Source organism: Vombatus ursinus, unplaced genomic scaffold, assembly GCF_900497805.2.
Source record: "Vombatus ursinus unplaced genomic scaffold, bare-nosed wombat genome assembly UNPS02014859.1, whole genome shotgun sequence".
Lineage (NCBI taxonomy): Eukaryota > Metazoa > Chordata > Mammalia > Diprotodontia > Vombatidae > Vombatus > Vombatus ursinus.
Genome location: NW_020954637.1, coordinates 4,423,943 through 4,443,613, shown reverse-complemented (window position 1 = coordinate 4,443,613; position 19,671 = coordinate 4,423,943). Strand labels below are relative to the sequence as shown.

Here is a 19,671-nt window from a genome sequence, read left to right as displayed (position 1 = left end):
CCTCTCTTGACTTGATTCTAACATAGTGATGCCATTTTGGTTCTTTCTTCATTCTACTCCTCCTTCCCAATGTAAACTGTTCCAGACAGGACATGCATTTCTCATGTGTTTTTTGTTGTTGTTCAGTCATTTTCAAATTGTGTGACTCTTATGTGACCCCATTTGGAGAAGATACTGGAGTAGTTTACATTTCCTTCTCTAGCTCATTTTACAGATGAGGAAACTGAGGCAAATAGTATAAAGTGACTTGCCCAGGGTCACACAGCTAGGAAGTGTCTGAGACTGGATTTGAACTCAGGAAAATGAGTCTTTCTGACTTCAGGCCTGGCACTCTGTGCACTATGGTGCCCACCTAGCTGCCCCATGTGTTCTTTAGCCAACATTAAAAAAAAAACCACTAGGGGCAGATATCCACTATCTATGGAACAGTGGATACAGCACTGGCTCTGGATTCAGGAGGACCTGAGTTCAAATCTGACCTTAGATACATAACACTTACTAGCTGTGTGACCCTGGGCAAGTCACTTAACCCCACTGCCTAACCAAATTAAAAAAAAAACACTTTTGGACTCAATAAGGGGCATTTTAGACATCTGAAATAGGTGGTCACAGAATCCTTGAGAGGAAAAGGGCCTTGAATCAGTGTGATATGGTAGAAAGAGATGAAGATACTGGTTTCAATAAACTGTGTGACATTGGGCAAATTGCGTCCCTTCTCTGGGTCTCAGTTTATGAAATAAGCTGAATGAACTAGTTGGTCCCTAAGATTCCTACCTGCCTTAATAATAATAAACTTCAAGGTCATTTCATTCAGAATTACAGACAGCAAAACAGACAGGTGAGAACTGATATCACTGAAGGTGTTTCAGGAGGCAGCTAGATGGCGCCATAGTCCACAGAGCACAGGTCTTGGAGTCAGGAGGACCTGAATTCAAATTTGACTTCAGACACTTAGTAGCTGTGTGACCCTGGGTAAGTCACTTTAACCCTGATTGCATCAAAAAAGAAAGAAGGAAAAAAGTGTTTCTGAAGAGACTCCATAGCCTTCCTCAGCTGCCCGTGTGGATGGTCCCAAAATTTCAGTCAAGAGATTCTTTTAATCTAACTCACATCTCTCATCTTTACATTCTTAGTTCTGAAAAGCCATTTTTGGTATGACTTCCTGTTATACCTGAAGGCTGCTTCTACTCTCTGTTCCCTAGGTTGCATCGTCCCAGTCTCTTAAACCTTTCCTAACTCTTCTTTCCCCTTCATGGCTTTCTGACTATCCATCCTTACCTGAGTAGTTCAGAAGCAGACACACCATTCTATGCTGGGTCTGGTCCATGCCTAATACAATAGGTTCTTTAATTCTGTGTTCTGTGCATGCCTGGAGCTATAGCTGTAGAGCTATGTGGCAATGTCACGGTAAGTTCTGTATCCACTATGATGCCCAGATCTTCTTCTGACGAACTCACATGGGCAGATTTTTCTGAACTTGAATTTGTGCCACCTATTCTCTCTCTCTCTAGTGGAGGTCAATAATCAGCTTTTCTTGGGGTGGGGAAAGTTCAGAAAATTCTGCAGTTACTTCTGCCCACGTTGGGAAATAAACTTCTTAAACTATAAACTTCTTCTGCTAATCATTTGACAAGCATTTATTAAGCACCCACTATGTGCCAGGCACTGGGAATACAAAGGCAAAAGTGAGGTAGTATCTGCCCTCAAGGAGCTTATATTTTATTTTAGGGACAAAGGATAGCAGATAACTACATACAGAATACATGCAAAATAAATGCACAGTGATTATTTTTTGCTGGGAGGTGAAGCTCTAACAATTGGGGGAACCAGGAAAGTCTTCTTTAAGGAGGTGGCAGACAGGTGGTGCGCTGGGCCTGGAGTCAGGAAGATCTGAGTCCAGCCTCAGACACTTAATAGCAGCGTGACCCTGGGCAAGTCATTTAACTGCCTGCCTCAGTTTCCTCATCTGTAAAATGAGCTGGAGAAGGAAATGGCAAACCACTCCAGTATCTCTGCCAAGAAAACCCCTAATGGGGTTGTAAAGAGTCAGACCTGATTGGACAACACCACCACAAAGGGCCCCGCGGGGCGGTGATGAGGAGAGAGAGCATCCCAGGCATTCAGGACAGAAGCAGAAGAAGGAATGATGTACCCAGAGATGAGCCAGTGGGCCAGCCGGGGCGGGGAGAGGAGCATAGATGCTCATTTGTTAAGTGGGGATCTCAACACCTGCACTGCCTAAATCACAGGCATACGGAGAAGTACCAGTGAGATAATCTTTTCTTTTTCTTTTCTTTTCTTTTCTTTTCTTTTTTTTTTTTTTTAAGTGAGGCAATCAAGGTTAAGTGACTTGCCCAGGGACACACAGCTAGTGAGTGTCAAGTGTCTTGAGGCCCGATTTGAACTCAGGTCCTTCTGACTCCAAGGCCACAGCTCTATCCACTGCACCACCCAGCTGCCCTCCAGTGAGATAATCTATGAGAATGGAAAGCACTTTGTAAACTTTCCAAGAGGCTACAGAAATAAAAACAACAACGCTAGAAACAGCTCACATTAACACAGCGCTTTAAGGTTTGCAAAGCACTTTACAAATCTTATCCCATCTGAGCCTCAAAAATCCCCATTTTACTGATGAGGAAAATGAGGCAGCCATAGGGGAAGCGCCCTGCCCAGGGTCGCACAGTCAGTACGCACCAGAGGTAGGATCTGACCCAAGTCTTTCTTCTGGACTCCCAGGCCAGTTCTACCCACTGTGGCCTCTGTGAGCTCGTATTATTAACTGATCGTTCCTTATGTCTCCAAATGCTACGAAGCAGGACTGTTAGAAGCACTCCAGGAAACCTAGGAAGCCATTTTATTTATTTTGATTATCCCTTTCCTGTCGAGAGATGGCTAGACAATTAGATCAGAGGAAAAGGAGGAAAGTTTTCCGCCCTTGAGGGCCTGGCTCTGAGAGACCCCCTTCCGGCCATTCAGCGCCTGCTCTTATCCCAACCTGAGTGTCCCAGGAGACGCGCTCAGGATCAGTCTGGGGGAGGGAAACTCATACAGAGACCAGGGAAGCGAGCATGCCCTGAGTAGAAAAAAATAATAACAGAAAGTCACAGTAACCGAGAGGTGGTGGAAAGCTTACTAAAGGCTCTCCACAGAACAAAACCTCGACAGACCCCTACCTCCACGTGTTATATCCATTTTATAGATGAGAAGACTGAGTCTCTGAGAGGTTAAAGTGACTTGTCCATGATCACACAGAGCTAGTAAGTGTCTGAAGTTGAATTTAAACTGGGGTCTCCTGACTCCAAGTTCTTTGCTCTATTCAGCATACCACAGCAACTCTCCCAACAATTCAATCATTCCACAAGCACATATTAAGCACCTCTTATGTCCCAAGCACTATGGGAGGTGCTGGAGTTCCGAAGAATGACACAATCCCTAATGTCAAGGACACTATATTCTGACGGGGAGACAGAAAGTACGTGTGTCAGTGTATTCAGAAAACATATGAAGAGGATGGATACAAATATAGACAAAGTAATTAAGTATGATGTAGTGTGGGAGGGAGGGCTCTGGCAGATGGGAGGATCAGGAAAGGTTTCATGGAAAATGTAGCACTTGGAATTTAGGACTATCCCCCAAAAGGAACTAAAGTCCGCACACCTTTTGGCCCATCAAGGAAGCTCCTAGGCCTATTCCCCAAAGAGATGTAAGAAAGAAGAATATATGCACCTATATGCACAAAAAAATGATAGCAGCTCTTTCTGTAGCAGCCCGACCAGAAACAAAGAGGATTTCCACCTACTGAGGAACAGCTAAACAAAGTGTGGTACATGAATGGAAAAGAATATTCATGCATCATGACAAATGATCATATGGAGAGTTACAGAGAAAACTGCAAAGAGCTCTCTGAACTGATGCAGAGGGAAGTGAGCAGAACCATTAACGCAACGACAACAATAATACAGAGAAAAACAACTTTGAAAGACTTTAGAACTCTGAGTAATGCAAATATAAGCCCTGAATCCTAAGGACTGAAGATGAAACATGCTACCTACCTCCTGCCAGAGAAAGTGATGAACTTAAAATACAGAATGAGACATCTATTTTTGGACATGGCCAGTATGGAGTTTAGTTTTTCCCTAGATTATGCACATTTGTAATGAAGATTTTATTTTTACTTTTTTATTGTTCAACTGGGCAGGGGGATAGGAGGAGAGAGGGGGAGATAATAAGTGCTTGCAAAAATAATAGCTAGCATTTATAAATTGCTGTAAAGTTTACAAAGCACTTCACAAATATCTCATTTTTATCTTTACAACAACCTTGGGAAAGGAGGTGCTATTGTTATTCCCGTTTTACAGATGAGGAAACTGAGGCAGACAGCAATTTGAGTGTCTTGTCCAGAATCACACAACTAGTAATTGTCTGAAGCCAGATTTGAACTTAGTCTTTCTGACTCCAGGTCCAGTGCTCTATCCACTGGGCCACCTATATGACTAAGATTTTTGTCTTAGTTTTCTGGGCAGCCAGCATGTGTCAGAGACAGCACTTGACCTCAGACATCCTTGACTCCACGCCCTGCAGAAGGCTGACTCGTTTTGCACATGAAGAGTACTTAGCTTACTGGATTGGACTGAAAGAGGGAACTTGCTCACACAGTAACGAGCAGAGCTAAGATCCGACCCCAAATCTCCCAGCCGGAAGCCCTGGCTGCTTTCCTCCATCACAGCCTCAGCATGACTAGGCCTGCTGGACTTCCCTCCCACGTGAGAGAAGACTTCCCCGCCTCTCACCTTCTTGGTCCCGTACATCACTTCCATGAACTTCTCTTCGGCATCCTGGAAGCGCTGATCCAGGAAAGGACTCGTTTTTTTCACCAGGTTCCAGATCATATAGTTATTCAGGAGGCTGTTGGAAAGAGCAGAGAATGTGGGGAATCAGAAGGGCCCTCAGACGCTCCCTTCTCTTTGAAGCCATCATTCATTCTGAATGTCAGTGGTACATTAGAATGTAGTAACATACACATTCAATTGGGTATGGAAATCTATCTTACCCTACAGGAAAGTAGGGGGAAGGGGATAAGAGAGAGAGGTGTGATAGAAGAGAGGGCAGATTGGGGGAGGAGGTAATCAGAAGCAAACACTTTTGATGAGGGACAGGGTCAAAGGAGAGTAGAATAAATGGGGCGGGGATGGGATAAGATGGAGGGAAATATACCCTTTCACAATATGACTATTATGGAAGTGTTTTGCATGACTACACATGTATAACCTATATTGAATTACTTGCCTTCTCAATGAGGGTGGGTGGGGAGGGAGGAGAGGAGAGAATTTAGAACTCAAAGTTATAAAAACGAATGTTAAAAGTTGTTTTTACATGCAACTGGGAAATAAGATATACAGGCACTGGGGTATAGAACTCTATCTTACCCTACAGAAAAATAGAAGGGGAAGGGGATAAGAGAAGGGGGTGGTGATAGAAGAGAGGGCAGACTGGGGGAAGGGGTGATCAGAATGCATGCTGTCTTGGGGTGGGGGGAGGGATGAGATGGGGAGAAAATTTGGAACTCAAAAATCTTGTGGAAGTGAATGTTGAAAACTAAAAATAAATAAATTAATTTTAAAAATTGATAACTGCAATGTACTATCTTGGATTCTTGACTCAGTCCCACTTCTGAGCAGAGGGGCAGGAAGAAGGGGAGATAATGGTTACCCTACAATACCAAAGTGGATGGGTAGGGGTAGGGGATGGGAGAGGTTAGCAATGGGAAGAGAGTCTAAGGAAAGGGTATCAGGAGGAAATTCTGACCATCCAGCTACTCCGTGATCTTCCTTTAGTCACTCATCCTTGACCCACTCAGACTCTGGGCCCTCTGCCTGTAGCCATTATCACTTTGGCTAAAGATAACCTAAGCCTTCATTTCAAGAGCCATTCATGTATGGCATATGGCAGAGAATCACAGAACGTGAAAGATAGAAAGAGGAAATGTGTGGAAGTTAGAGAGAGGCAGATCTTAGCCTGATGTCAGGAAAGACCTTCTAACAATTAGAGAACAATCCACAAGTGAAATGGGATTCCCAGGGAGTTGGTACGCTCCCTTTCAAATAAGGCCAAATAACCATTTCATGGGGAATTGTGGAGGATTTTCTGTTTGCATACTGAGTAGGTGGGCTCTGAAGTCCTTTCAGGAGCTTGTGGAAGAAGTACTGGATGCAATCATAAGACCAGAGATGTGTTTATTGCTCTTTTATTCCCTGGCTCTGTGACGCTGGACGAGTCTAATCTCCAGACTTCTGTTTCATCGTCTGTACAATGAAGGGGTTGGCTCTTCTGGCCCTGATCCTCTGAGATTCAGCGACCTTAGAGATTCTCTAATCTAACCCTTCATTGTACAGAGGAAGAAATCGCTCACAAAGAGAGAGAAGGAATTTGTCCAACATCACCCTGCTGCTAGAGGTAGGACTTGAACCCAATTCTCGCATCTAGGTAAGACCTTTTTCTCTTACACCTTGCTACACAACCATTCAGTCATGGTGCTATGTGATTTACAGAATGCTATATTCATTCCTACCTAGCCAGGACTGAGATGAACAAGACAGCCAGACACAAGTCACCCGCGGCCTGGGTGAGCCCCTTCCTGGCATCCCCATATGGGAGGATCACCTTACCATTTGTCTGTGTTGTTGATAAGGTTGGAGACTTGCTCCAAGTACTCCTTGGCATAGACCACCACAGGCTCTGATTCATTGATCTCCACAGGGTAGAACACATTCGTAAGGAAGGGCATCCAGTTGATGGCAGGTGCCAAAATCTGGAAGAGAAGCCAAGGGTGTGAAGCTGGCTGGCCAGTCACCTGTCACGCCCCACACGGGTGCAAACTCTCACTGAATGAATGCTTACAGGAAATTTTCCTGACCTGTAATCTTGACTGCCGGCGTCCTAAGCGCTGCCAATGAGATTTCTGGTTGGCCGACCTTTCTGTAGTCTCAGAACACCTGGCACCGTCAGAACTTGGCAGACTCACCTACCTGGAGCTGAAGCCAAGGGGCAGAGGAGACAGGAGGCAGGCAGGACCAGGGATAATGTGCCCAGCCCCACAACCTGATGGCTCTGCTAAAAAACGGCTTCCTTCCAGGGCCCCTTGTGATGGATAATGTTCATGGTAAGTTCTCATCATTATTAGTTCCCTGTCCTGCCCCAGAGTGAAAACTGAACGACGGTGTCAGAGTATTCCAGACTCCAAGTCTAGGGCTACATATGGAAATCTTCCATCCTACTGCCTGAAACCTAGGACCTATGCCTTAACCCCCAGGATCTCTCTAGTCCATAGGTTCTTGGCCTTTTTGGGGACACTTTTGTCTAATGAAGCCCACAGACCCCTTCTCAGAATCAGATTTTTAAATGTATACAAGAAAATACATAGGGTTACAAGGGAAAATGAAACATAGTTATCAACAATTTTTTTTTAAAGTTCATGGACCCCAGGTTAAGAGCCCCTCCTTAACATCTCTTTTCACCCTGACATTCTATGTTCTCAGGGCTCTCCCAGATCTGCCATTCTATTTTCTTAGGTCACATCCAGCTTTGATATTCTATGTTCTAAAGGCCTTCCCAGCCTTAAAATTCTGTGCCTTCAGGGCTTTCCCAGGTCTGACATTCTGTGCTCTAAAGTCCCTTCCAGCTCTGACATTCTCTGTTCTAAGAGCCCTCTCAGCTCTGACATTCTCTGTTCTAAGGACCTTCCCAGCTCTAACTTTCCCTTTTCTAAGGTTCCTCTTAGATCTGACATTATCTATTTTTTAAAAAATTTTATTTAGTATTTTATTTTCCCCCAGTTACATGTAAAAACAATTTTTAACATTTGTTTTTAAAACTTTTGAGTTCCAAATTCTCTCCCTTCCTCCCTCTCCACCCCACCCCGCATTGAGAAGGCAAGCAACTTGATATAGGTTATACATGTGTAGTCATGCAAAACATTTCCGTAACAGTCATGTTGACATTACCTATTCTAAGGTCCCCTCCACCTTTGACATCCTCTGTTCTGCGGTTCCTCCCAGCTCTGACATTCAGTGTTCTAAGGGCCCTCCCAGCTCTGACATTCTGTGTTCTAAGGGCCCTCCCAGCTCTGACATTCTGTGTTCTAAGGGCTCTCCTAGCTCTGACATTCTGTGTTCTAAGGCCCCTCCCAGCTCTGACATCCTGTATCCTAAGGTTCCTCCTAGTTCTGACATTCTGTGTTCTAAGGCCTCTCCCAGCTCCATCATTCTGTGTTCTAAGACCCCTCCTAGTTCTGACATTCTCCGCTCCAAAGATTCCTAACCTTAACCTTTCTGCGTCACAGACCCCTTTGGCAGACTGGTGAAGCCTCATGCACCCCTTCTCAGAAAAATGTTTTTAAATACATAAAATAAAATCCATTGGATTACAAAAGAAGCCAATTCTATTGACAGTTATCTAAGTATTAGAAACAAAAACAAAACCCAAACTGATGAACCCTGGTTTCCGAATCCCTGCTCTGGTCCTTGGTTCTGGAGATGGGAGGGCAGTCTGGCACGGTGATCGTGGAACTGTAGTCCTTAGGAGTAGTGGCAGCAGAAGGAATACTGACTGAGCCTGTGCTCAGAGGTCATGAGCTCAAATCTCTACTCTGCTACTTATGACCTACAGGATCATAGTCAAGGCATCTCACCTTTCTTTGTCTCAGTTTCTTAATCTGTGGATTTTCAGGTAGCAGCTGGGACTAGAGAGCTCTTCTGTTTCTAATTCTATGACTCTATGATAAAGGACCTTAGAAACCACTTAACCCAACCCTCTTATTTTGCAGAAGGGGAAATTAAGAACCTGAGTGGTAAAAGTAAGTTGCTTAAAGTCAAGCGAGGGCAGCTAAGGAAACCCCATTGTGCTTAGAACCCTGGGCCTGGAGTCAGGAAGACTCATCTTCCTGAGTTCAACCTGACCTTGGACGCTTACTAGCTGTGTGACCCTGGGCAAGTCACTTCACCCTGTTTGCCTCAGTTTCCTCATCTGTAAAATGAGCTGGAGAAGAAAATGACAAACCACTCCAGTATCTTTGCCAAGAAAATTCCAAATGGGGTCGTGAAGAATTGGACACAACTAAACAACAATAAGGTTAAGTGCCAGAGGCAGGATCAGAACCCGGGTCTTTACTGCAAATGCAGAGCTCTTTCCACCATACCAGTGACGAGCTAATATCCCCTAGGAGCAAAACCTGAGGGGTGAGCTTTGACTCTTGTGTCTTCAGGCTGCCAAGATCCATCCATCCCAACTCAGCGACACGTCGGGCACCTGACGTCTCCTCCATTTACCCTATGCCCCACTTCATGCTCTATTCACCACATTCCACTTCCTCATCACTGTCCACCTGACCTTTGGCACCAGACTCTTCCCACCCCCTTTAGGATCACAGAATCCCCGACACCCCTGAAGAAACATGCCCTCTGTGGAACTTCCAAAAAGAGGCCTTTCAGACTCACCAGACCTCAAGGGAGGGCGCACCTGCTGCCAGCCGCTTCTACTCTGGGCCATCTCCTACCAGCAGGAAGCTTTTGCTGACATCGAGCACAAACCTATCTCCCGGTAGCCTCTACTTTATCGGTTCTCGTTCTGCTCTTGGGGGCCAAGCAGGCCAAGTCAAATCTCGATTGCCCTTGAGATCCTTGAAGACCACTCTCACGTCCCTTTCAGCCTTCTTTTCTCCAGGCTAAACATCCCCAGTTCATTCAGTCAATCCTCTTGTGCTTGGCACATAGTAGGTGCTCAGTAACTGCTTGCCAACCATGGGATTTGAACCCAAGACTCATAACTCTAAATGCTCCAATCTTGCCACTATATCACTCTGCCTCTCCTCCTCCTGAAACTCCAGAGCAGGAAAAGAAAGCACACTGTCCTGACTCTGTCCACATCTCCAGTCACCTTGACCTCTCCCACTTGTTCCCTACAACACAGGCGTGGGGCTCAGTCCGTACCCCTGAGAGCTCCCACAAAGGCCTCATCACAGATCCTCACAGCCCCTTTCACTTCCAGGTCATCGGCACCATCTCCAACTCCAAGGAGTTCTCAGAACACTGCCAGTGCGCCCCTGGCTCCCCTATGAACCCCCATCGAAAGTGTGAAGTCTGGTAGAGGTGAATCCAGGTGGAAGGAGACAGATGGGGAGTTATGGAAAGGACAGGCAGTACAGAAGGAGGGAATGGAACAGCTCGCCCCATCTGTCCAGTATCGAGGGCATTGCCCTGGCCCTCTTCCTTGCCCAAGCACCCTCCCTCCCCGCCTTCGAAGAGCTCTCCATGGGAAGGGGTCCCAATCCATCAAGGTCATCAAGTCCAACTCTCCCCTTTTACAGATGAGAAAACTGAGGCACAGTTTCTGTAGTAAAAAAGAATGAAGATTTCTTTGGAGTTAAGATGGAGAAACATAGGTCAGAACCATGTCATCTAGACTCTGGCTCTCCTTCTCCTCCTCCTCTTCCCATAGGGGTGCAAACTCTGTTCCTAAGAGAGCCTGTGCCTGGCACCAGGCCACCATGACACATCCTTGCTATTACCAATACAAGACCACATCACTACACCACAATGACACTTCTTGGCCATTTCCAGACCATGATGCCACCACTCTGGGAGGCCCTTGGCACCCGTCACTTTCCAAATCTACTTCTCCTTCATGCACTGTCCTCCTCTAGTAGAATGTAGACTCCTTCAGGGCAGAGAATGTCTTGTTTGCTTGCGTTTTTATTTTTAGGACTAAACATAATGTCTGGCACATAGTAGGCACCTAATAAACGCTCATTCATTCATTCATTCATTCATAGTAAAGCACAATTTTCTCAACACAGTAGGTACTTAGTATTTGTTAAATGAAATTAATGACTTTTTGTCTCTCCAATGCCTAGAATACTGCCTGGCACATACAAGGCCCTTAAAACATGTTGTTGATTGATTGAAAGAGCCTTAAGACACAGAATGTTAGAAGAAACAGATGGGACTAGAGGAGGCATGTGGTCCAACTCTATCATTTTAGTGGAAGAAAAGGACTCATAGAAGGAAACAGATCCATCAGAATGTAGCTCCTTGAGGACAGGGTCTGTCTTTCTTTTTGCCTATATTTGTATCCCCAGCATTTAGCTTTAATAAGCATTTTTAAATTAAATTTTGAAACTTAAAATTTAAATTTTAAATAACTTTTAAATTTAAAATTATTAAATTAAATTAATAAATGAACTTTCCTTCTTTCCTTCCCTCCTTCCATCCCTCCCTTCCTCTCTCCCTCCTGCCCTTCCTTTTTCCTTCCCTCCCTCCTTCCTTCCTGTCTTTTTTCCTGACTAGCATGAGGTAGTTATCAGCAGAACCAGGGCTAGAATCTGGGTCTCCTTCCTTCTTATTCATGATGAGAAGAAGAAAGGGATTAAGACTTGAGGAGCATTCAGAAGATGAGCTTCTTCCAAGGAGAGTTACTGTCTAGCTGCCTGTCTTGCTCTTCTCTCCTTAGCCATAGGCTGCTGTTCAGAAGGGCAAAGACCTAATTCCTGGGCACCATCAGACCCGTCTGTAAGAGCGACACCCAAGTGACCACTGCTGTGTATTCCCATGACAGCAACACTCAGATGCTTTGCTCATCGGATCTCTTGAAACAAGGACCAGTAGGTTATGGCAGCCAGACCGTCTGAGCTGCTAACTGCTTTGGGAAAATGGGTAAGTCTACAGAAAGCCGCTGTTTACTCACCTCACGTTGCCCTCCCACACAGGGTTGGGAATGTTAAGCAAACTAAAGTGATGAGAACTCTCTGGTCTAAGGTACTAGATGTTATGTTTCTCTCTCACCATCACCTTCCACTGCCCTCCTCCTCTAGGGAAAGCAAGTGTTTTAGAAAGGGAAATTCCCACAATGGATCTATGTGGCAAGAAGGTGGAAGGAGGGTAGAATATAAAAAGCTCTGGGAAATTTATTTCTCTATTTTAAAATCTTTGTTAAAAATTTAATTGTCTTTCAACTAAAAAAAAATCCATTCTCTCCTTCCCATTCCCCCCAACCCCACTAGGAGAGAAAAACAAAACCTTTGTAACAAATATGCATAGTCGTGCAAAACAAATCCCCACATGGATCATGTCTGAAAATGTATGTTTCATTCAGTATTATGTATTCCCCACCTATTTGTCAGGTGGGTGGCAAGCCTCCTCACTGGTCCAATGGAACCCTAGTTGGTCATTGCATCAATCAGAGCTCTCATGTCTTTCCAAGTTTTGTGTCTGCCATGTTGTCATTATCTTATTTTAAAATCTTTACTTCAGGCTCTGCCTCTGCCTGGCTGTGTGACCTGGGCCAGTCTTCTCTTGGTGTTAATTTGATCCCCCTTAAAATGATGAGAGATAGGAGGCAGTGTGGTGGAGGAGAGAGGTTAGTAGGGCTGTGGTCAGGAGAGACCTGAGTTGGAACGCTTTCTGTCCCTTATCAGTTGTGTGACCATCAGCCAATGGTACAGTGGGAAGAATGATGGATTTGGAATGAGAGGTCTTGGGTTCAAATCCTAAACAGTCTGTATGACTTTGGGCAAGGCAACTACCCTCTGAGCCTTAGTGTCTGCAGGTGAGGGGATTTGACCAGATGATGCTGAAGGTCTTTGCCAGTTCTAACTCAATGATGATGATGATGATGATAAGAAGGAGTTGCTTTAACTTTGTGGGCCTCAGTTTCATCACTTGTAAAATGAGGATTCTGATAAAGAATCAAAGAATTTGAGAGCTGGAAGCAGTCATCTGGTCCAATGTTGTTTGTCCTTTGTTTTCAAAGAAGACCAATGAATCATGGGCAACGTCTTGACTTGTGGGTGGACAGGATTTAAGGGAGGCAGAGTTGCTCACTCTCTTCCAGAGTCATCAGAGTCCAGTGGCAGGACAAAAGTCAAGATGGCTGATGGCTGAGATGCAGTGGATGACCTTGGCATCTTCCATGTCTGACCAAGCTCTCAGCGCTCCACAGCACCTGCTTCAGCTGCCTTCATGGCCACTGGAACAAATGGTTCTCATCCACCCATTCCCCTGGGGGAAAGTCTTCACGTGCTTGAGGTAGACACCACCCCCAACTCACCGATGGGTTTGAGGCCTGTTAGTATATACACAAAAAGAATCCCCCACTACACTACACCTGATAAAACCTCCAAGGAGGCAGAACCCATTGGTTTTCTCGCAAGCTATCCCACTTTGTGTTTGTTGTTCAGTCATTTTCAATTGTGTCTGACTCTTCATGACCTCATTTGGGATTTTCTTGGCAAAGATACTAGAATGGTTTGCCATTTCCTTCTCCAGCCCATTTTACAGATAAGGAAACTGAGGCAAACAGGGTGAAGTGACCTGCCCAGGGTCACACAGCTAGTAGGTGTCTGAGGTTGGATTTGAACTCAGGAAGATGAGTCTTCCTGACTCCAGGCCTGACATTTTATCCACTGCGTCACCTAGCTGCCCCCATTTTGGGACTATTCTAATTATTATGAAGGTTTTCCTGACATCTGGCCCAAACTGCCTTTCTGTGACATCCCCATTGCAGAGGCTCTGCCTTCTGGGGCTGAACAGAGCAAGGCCAATCTCCCCTCCACACGAGAGGCCTTCAAACATCTGAGCGGAGCTCTCCCATGGCCCCTAAGCAGTCTCTTCTGCAGGTTAAACAGCCTCCGTTCTTTCAGCTAGTTCCCATAAAACATGGACTCTGAGGTTCTTGTCCATTCTTGGGGAGGAGAGTCCTTCCCATTAATGTTAGGTGACTACTAAAAAAAAAAAACCAAATCAACCAACTCTGAAATCTCTTTGGAGAGGCAGTGTGTGGACGAGGAAAGAACCCTGAGCTTGAAACAAGAACACTTGGGTTCAAAGGCTTTAGACCTGGAAGGGGTGATCGTGATCCCCTGGCTCTGCCAATTATGAATTCCTGTGATTGACCATGGACAAATGACTTCATCTCTCCATGACTCAGTTTCACTTCCTGTAAAATGGAAACAATAAAACCCTACTCACCTAATAAGGTTGTGAGGATGAAATAAGAGCATATGGATAAAGCCCTATGATTTATAAAGTGCTTTATAGAAATATCAGCTATTACTGGGTATGGACCTTCTAGACAGAGGGTACTTGGCTAGGCTGACTTTACCCTCGGCACAGCCTGTAAACACTGGTGATGCCCATCAACTGGGGAAGGGCTGAACTCATTGTGGCACATGAACGTGTGCTGGATTATTACTGAACCCTAAGAAACACATTTGAGGGAATTAAAAAAATAGGAAAACAATATGGACAAATGCAGAGAAAAAGGAGAACCAAAACGATGGGCACAGGGGCGTAACAGATATAAAGCACTGAGCTCGAGAATCAGAAAGATCTGAGTTCAAATCCCACCTTAGACCCTGGTAAGCAGTCAGTCAATAAGCAATTATTAAGCACCTTCTGTGTGCCAGGTGCTGTGCTTTGAAGTAAGGATGCAAAGAAAGGCATAAACATGGTTCCTGCTTCAAGGAGCTCCCTTTCTAACGGGGGAGACAACATGCAAACAACTATGTACATATAAGACATATACAGGGTGAATGGGAGGGTTAATGCAGCTTTTATTTTCTAAAGAAGAAAAAAAACAGTATTGGATTCCAAGCCATCACAAGTTAATATTTAAAAATCACTTGAAGTGACTGTGAAAAAATCAGTGTGATGTTTGGTATTTGGTTTCCATTTAGGAAACAAAGGAGTGAGATGGCGTCAAAAAAAAATAAAGAAGGAATAGTTTTACTTGTGGAAATAAGAAAGTCTAGAAGGTGGCAAGGCAGAGAGAGCGCAGGATTTGGAGAAGGGAGATCTGGGTTCAAATCTGAGCTCTGACACTTACTAGCTGCGTGGTTTTGGCCCAGTCGTTATAGCTTTTTGAGTCTCAGTTTTCCTATCTGTAAAGTGGGGCTAATAATCCTTGTCTTGCCTACTCTTTGGTGTTATTGGTGGGCAAGCACTGGGTAAATGCCTCACTGGATCAGAGAAATGTGAACTATTAGAATGTCTGGGAACCATTTTAGTAAGGAAAATCATGAAGTTGGATGGGAAATCGCCAAAGATAGTCTTTTTGGATGAGAAGTGATCAAATGACTAGCATTTATTAAGCACCTACTCTGTGCCAGTCATAGTAGATGCTAAAATTCACAGGCTACTGAAAGGGAGCGGGATGGTTTTTAGATTCCCTTATATGGCAGGGCCTCAGTGACTCTGAATCCCGCTTCCTCAGAAATCGGAACACTGGTCCAAATACCAAGAGACAAGACAGGGAGTCCCAGTCTAGGGCAACACTAAAGGAGGAAAAAGAATCTGTGATGCTATCAGAGCAGGGAACCCCTTCTACTAATGCATAGCCCAAGACTCCGTCATTCCAGTGCCTTCCCTCTCTTCATTATTTCCTATTTATCCTGTATATAGATTTTTACCTATTTCTTTTCTTGTTGTCTCCTTTCTGACTTGGAGACCAGATCTCTACCCACGATGACCTTTTCTGCCTCACACTCACTGAATGAATTTTGTGATCAAGGATGAGGGGCTGTCACTGACAAAGTCTTATTCATGACAGAAGGATGACCACAGTAAGGCCTTTCCTGGGTGGGATCTGTACATCTGGGAGAAGGAGGTGAGTCAGTCCTCTTCCCTATCACTCAAGAAGCAAGCATCAAATGAGACTTTTTTTGTACCTCTCTAATTTATTGATCAGTTGATTTTGAGTTGGGGTCATCTGCATTGGGGTTTCATTGTTTTGAAGACATAATAATAATAGCTCACATATATGTATGTTTTATGAGTTACCATGTAGTGCTGAATGTTCCTGTCTTCTTGGGGACCCTGTACAAAAATGCATGTGACATATGCACACATATACATATGATATACAGATACAATCTCCTTGAGGTCGTGTTATTAGCTTCATTTTACAGATGAAGACACTGAGACTGGAAACGCCAAGGGGTAAGGAGCTGAAGCTATATTCAACCTCAGACCCTTCTTCTTTCTTCCTTCCTTCCCTTTCCTTTTTCCCTTCCTTCACTCCTTCCCTTCTCTTTCCTCTTTCCCCTCCTTCTCCCTTTCCCTTTTCTTGCCTTCCCAGCTGCTCTTATTGGGGACCACATTGGCTGATTCCATGGCTGGCCCTCCGCCATGTCTACTGCCAAGACGTTCTCTACCCACTCACATCTGGACAGTCCCAGAATCTCAGCTTTAGAGCGGGAGAGGACTTCAGAGGTGACCGAGCCCAATCCGTTCAACTGACAGACTTGCTCAAAGTCACAAAGTAAAAATCAGAGCTGGATTCGATCCCAGGTCTGCTGCCTCCAAGTTCAATGTTTTTTTCCACTAACCATGGTCTCTTATCTCCTTACTGAATAGTAAGCTTCTTGAGGACCCAGAATGCTTTTTAAATCTGGGGTCACCCCCTTCTACCCAGTACCCAGAACAGTGTTTTGCATCGAACTGTTAGGAAGAACCAAACAAAATCTGTACCAAACCCTGGAGCCATGGGGCACTAGGGAAGGTGGAGTGATGGAGGCAGGCTTGCAGGGAGAGCCAGCACCCTGCTCTGCTCTTGGGAGGAGCTCTCTAGAGAGAAAGCTGCCAGCCCCATCCCCCACCCCAACGACCTCGGGGTGCTGTGAAGGTGGGAGGACTCAGTCTGTGTGCTGGGAGCCTCACAGCTGGAACTGACCTAATGAACAGGACACAAACAGCTTGACCTTCTAAGGCTGCAGAAGAAAAACAGCACCAGATGTCTCCCCCGGCAAAAGAGGCCCCCGGATCTCCCTCCTACTGCCCTCTGTCAACAGCTTCTACCTCCACTGGCTGGCATCACCTGCCACCTCCCAATGTTTACAGAGTCAGAGTGTGTTCTCGGATCTGGCTCCCAGGGTAAGAGCTGTAAAACGCCCCTGTGATCTCCATGTAGGAGGCCACTGGCCCCACAAAGGGGAGGCGGGGAAGTAGGAAAAGGCCTGCATTTAGAGTCAGAGGGCCTGGGTGACTTGTCTATCCTGGTCTAAACTAACCATTTAAGGATTAAAGCTGCAGTAAGATTTTTGGGACAACCTGTAAAAGACACAGTCCCTGCCACCAAGGGGTCATCCAGGCAAGTTGGCAAGACAAGATTACCAAACATACATCTGAAGGGTTGTCTGGCGAGTAAGTCATTCCTATTCTGCTTGGCCCCGGAGAATAGCAATACTGGGTGGATGTAACAGAAAGGCAGATTTAGTACAATGTAAGCTAGAGTTGCCCCCCAAAGTGGAATGAGCCCACTTGGGAGACAAAGAGTTCTCCATCACTGGAAATCTGGATAGATGGGGTAACCATTTGTCAAGGGAACTAAAGGGCATTCATTCATTCATTCATTCATTCATTCATTCATTCATTCCTGGATTTGACTGGATCCCAGAATCTCAACATGGACCTCAAAGGGGATCTAGTCTAGATCCTAGCGAGATTAGAGAGATGCAAAAAAGCATCATTTTGATACTGGTTCAGCTGACGGACTAGCTGGGGACTCTCTGGAGTCTCGTCAGGCTCTGAGAGGACATGGAGCTCTAACCAAGAGCAGGAGGCAGTCCACGCTCAGTGACATATGAATAGGGCCAGACATTATGCGCCAGAGGAGCAAAGCAGGGAGAGGTCACCTCTGGCCAGAGGAAATGATGGAGGGCTTCCTGAAGGAGTCTGGATTTGAGCTGGGCCTTAAAGGCTGAGGAGATTTAGCTGGAAGGAGGTGGGAAGGAGAGGACGGAGAGAAGAGGGAAGTTTTCCTTCAAGTGGGGAAACGGTAGCAGCAAAGACAGAGTAAAGGATAGGGAATCTGGTAGAAGGTACAGCAAGGAGCTAATAACCAGAGGTCCTAACTGGTCTCACAGTAAGCATGCACTCTCCTCCCCAACACGTACACACACACACACACACACACACACACACACACACACACACACACATGCACACACGCACACACACACACGCACACACACGCACACACACCCCTCCTCTTACACAACAGGGTGAAATTTCAAGTCAGGCACTTGACATACACTTGTCTGAGTGAGGAGGCTGCTCTCACTTTAATCAGCTGTGTGCCTCTGGACAAATCATCACTCCTTCTCTGACTTCCTCTTTCCTCATCTGTTAAAATGGGGATAAGACTCACGTGAGCTACCCAAGAGAAGGCAATTGTGAGGACTGAATGAGAATATCTGCAAAGCCCCTTACAAGTCTTCATGCCCTATAGGAATGTGAGTTAATAAGTTTCCTGGGACTCAGTTTTCTCATCTGTAAGATGGGGATGATAATCTTTGTAACAGCTGCCTTGTAGGGTTGTGGTAAGGAACAAATGGCATAATGACCTTAAGGTGCCATATGAGAAGTACCAATAACTTCTCTGAGCTTCAGTTTCCTCATCTACAAAATGGGATGATAATACCTCTAACAAGCTGTCTAGGACTCGAGAATTTAGAACTGGATGGGACCTCAGTGCTTAGCACCTGGCAATGAACAGACTGGGTAGCCCTCGAACGCTGTTTGATAAGCCTGGTTATCATAGGGTTAGAAGGAACCTTTAAGATCCTCTAGGAAGGCAGCTAGGTGACACAGTGGATAGAGCACTGGCCCTGGAGTCAGGAGGACCTGAGTTCAAATATGGCCTTAGACACTTGACATTTACTAGCTGTGTGACCCTGGGCAAGTCACTTAACCCCATTGCCTAGCTAAACAAACAAACAAAAAATAAAACAAAAAAACCAAACAAGATCCTCTCGGCCTGAGGTCCACAGACCCAGATTTTAGGAGGTCTGTGAACTAGAGGTGTTTTTAAAATTTGATAACTACATTTCAATACAATTGATTTCCTTTATAATGCTATATATTTAATCTTATTCCTTTGAAAATCTTGTTCTGAGAAGGGGTCCATAGATTTTACAAGATGTTGCTCAAGGGGTCCATGACACAAAAAAAGGTTAAGAACCTCTGATCTGGTCCCATTCCCTCATTTTACAAATAAGAAAATTGAGGCCCAAAAAGGGGAAACAACTCCCAAATTCTCACATGTAACAGTGACGATGATAATAATAACAGCTTGTGTTACATAGTGTTTTAATATTTCCTTCCCCAAAGTAAGGAATGGTTGCACAAAGATTACTATTCCTATCTTGCAAAGGAGGAAACTGAAGCTCATGCAGACGAAAGGGTTTACCTGTGATCACGCAGCTAGCCAACAGCTCAAAAAGTTGTTATAAATTTACGGCTGGCAAACTACAATGCATGAAATAAGGTATTCAGGATTATTCATGCCGTCCAATTGCCTTCACAAAGACCAGTGGGAAACCACTAGGTGGCAGTCTTAAGTCACTGTGAAATTAGCCATGGACTCTTAGAACTGGAATCACTAGAATCACAAAATCTTAGAAACGGAATCACAGAATGTCAGAACTGAAATCACAGAAGTTCAGATCTAGAATCATAGAATCTCAGAACTAAAATCACAAAATCATTGGAATCACAGAATCTCAGAATTAGAATCATAGAATCTCAGAACTAAAATCACAAAAATCACTGGAATTATAGAATTTCAGAACTGGAATCACAGAATCTCATTACTAGAATCACAAAATCTTAGAACTGGAATTAC

At 44.9% G+C, this 19,671-nt stretch overlaps 1 protein-coding gene across 2 annotated transcripts in view; it reads right to left on the bottom strand.

Annotated features, from left to right (window-relative positions):
• ECE1 (endothelin converting enzyme 1) overlaps positions 1–19,671 on the bottom strand; it is a 90,731-nt gene that overhangs the window by 23,922 nt on the left and 47,138 nt on the right. For both annotated transcript variants that reach the window (XM_027841351.1, XM_027841350.1), the window contains exons 9-10: positions 6,666–6,808; positions 4,791–4,905 (exon numbers count right to left, since the gene is read on the bottom strand). In XM_027841351.1, the coding sequence (XP_027697152.1) occupies positions 4,791–4,905; positions 6,666–6,808 (258 nt within the window). The remainder of the gene's footprint in view (positions 1–4,790; positions 4,906–6,665; positions 6,809–19,671) is intronic.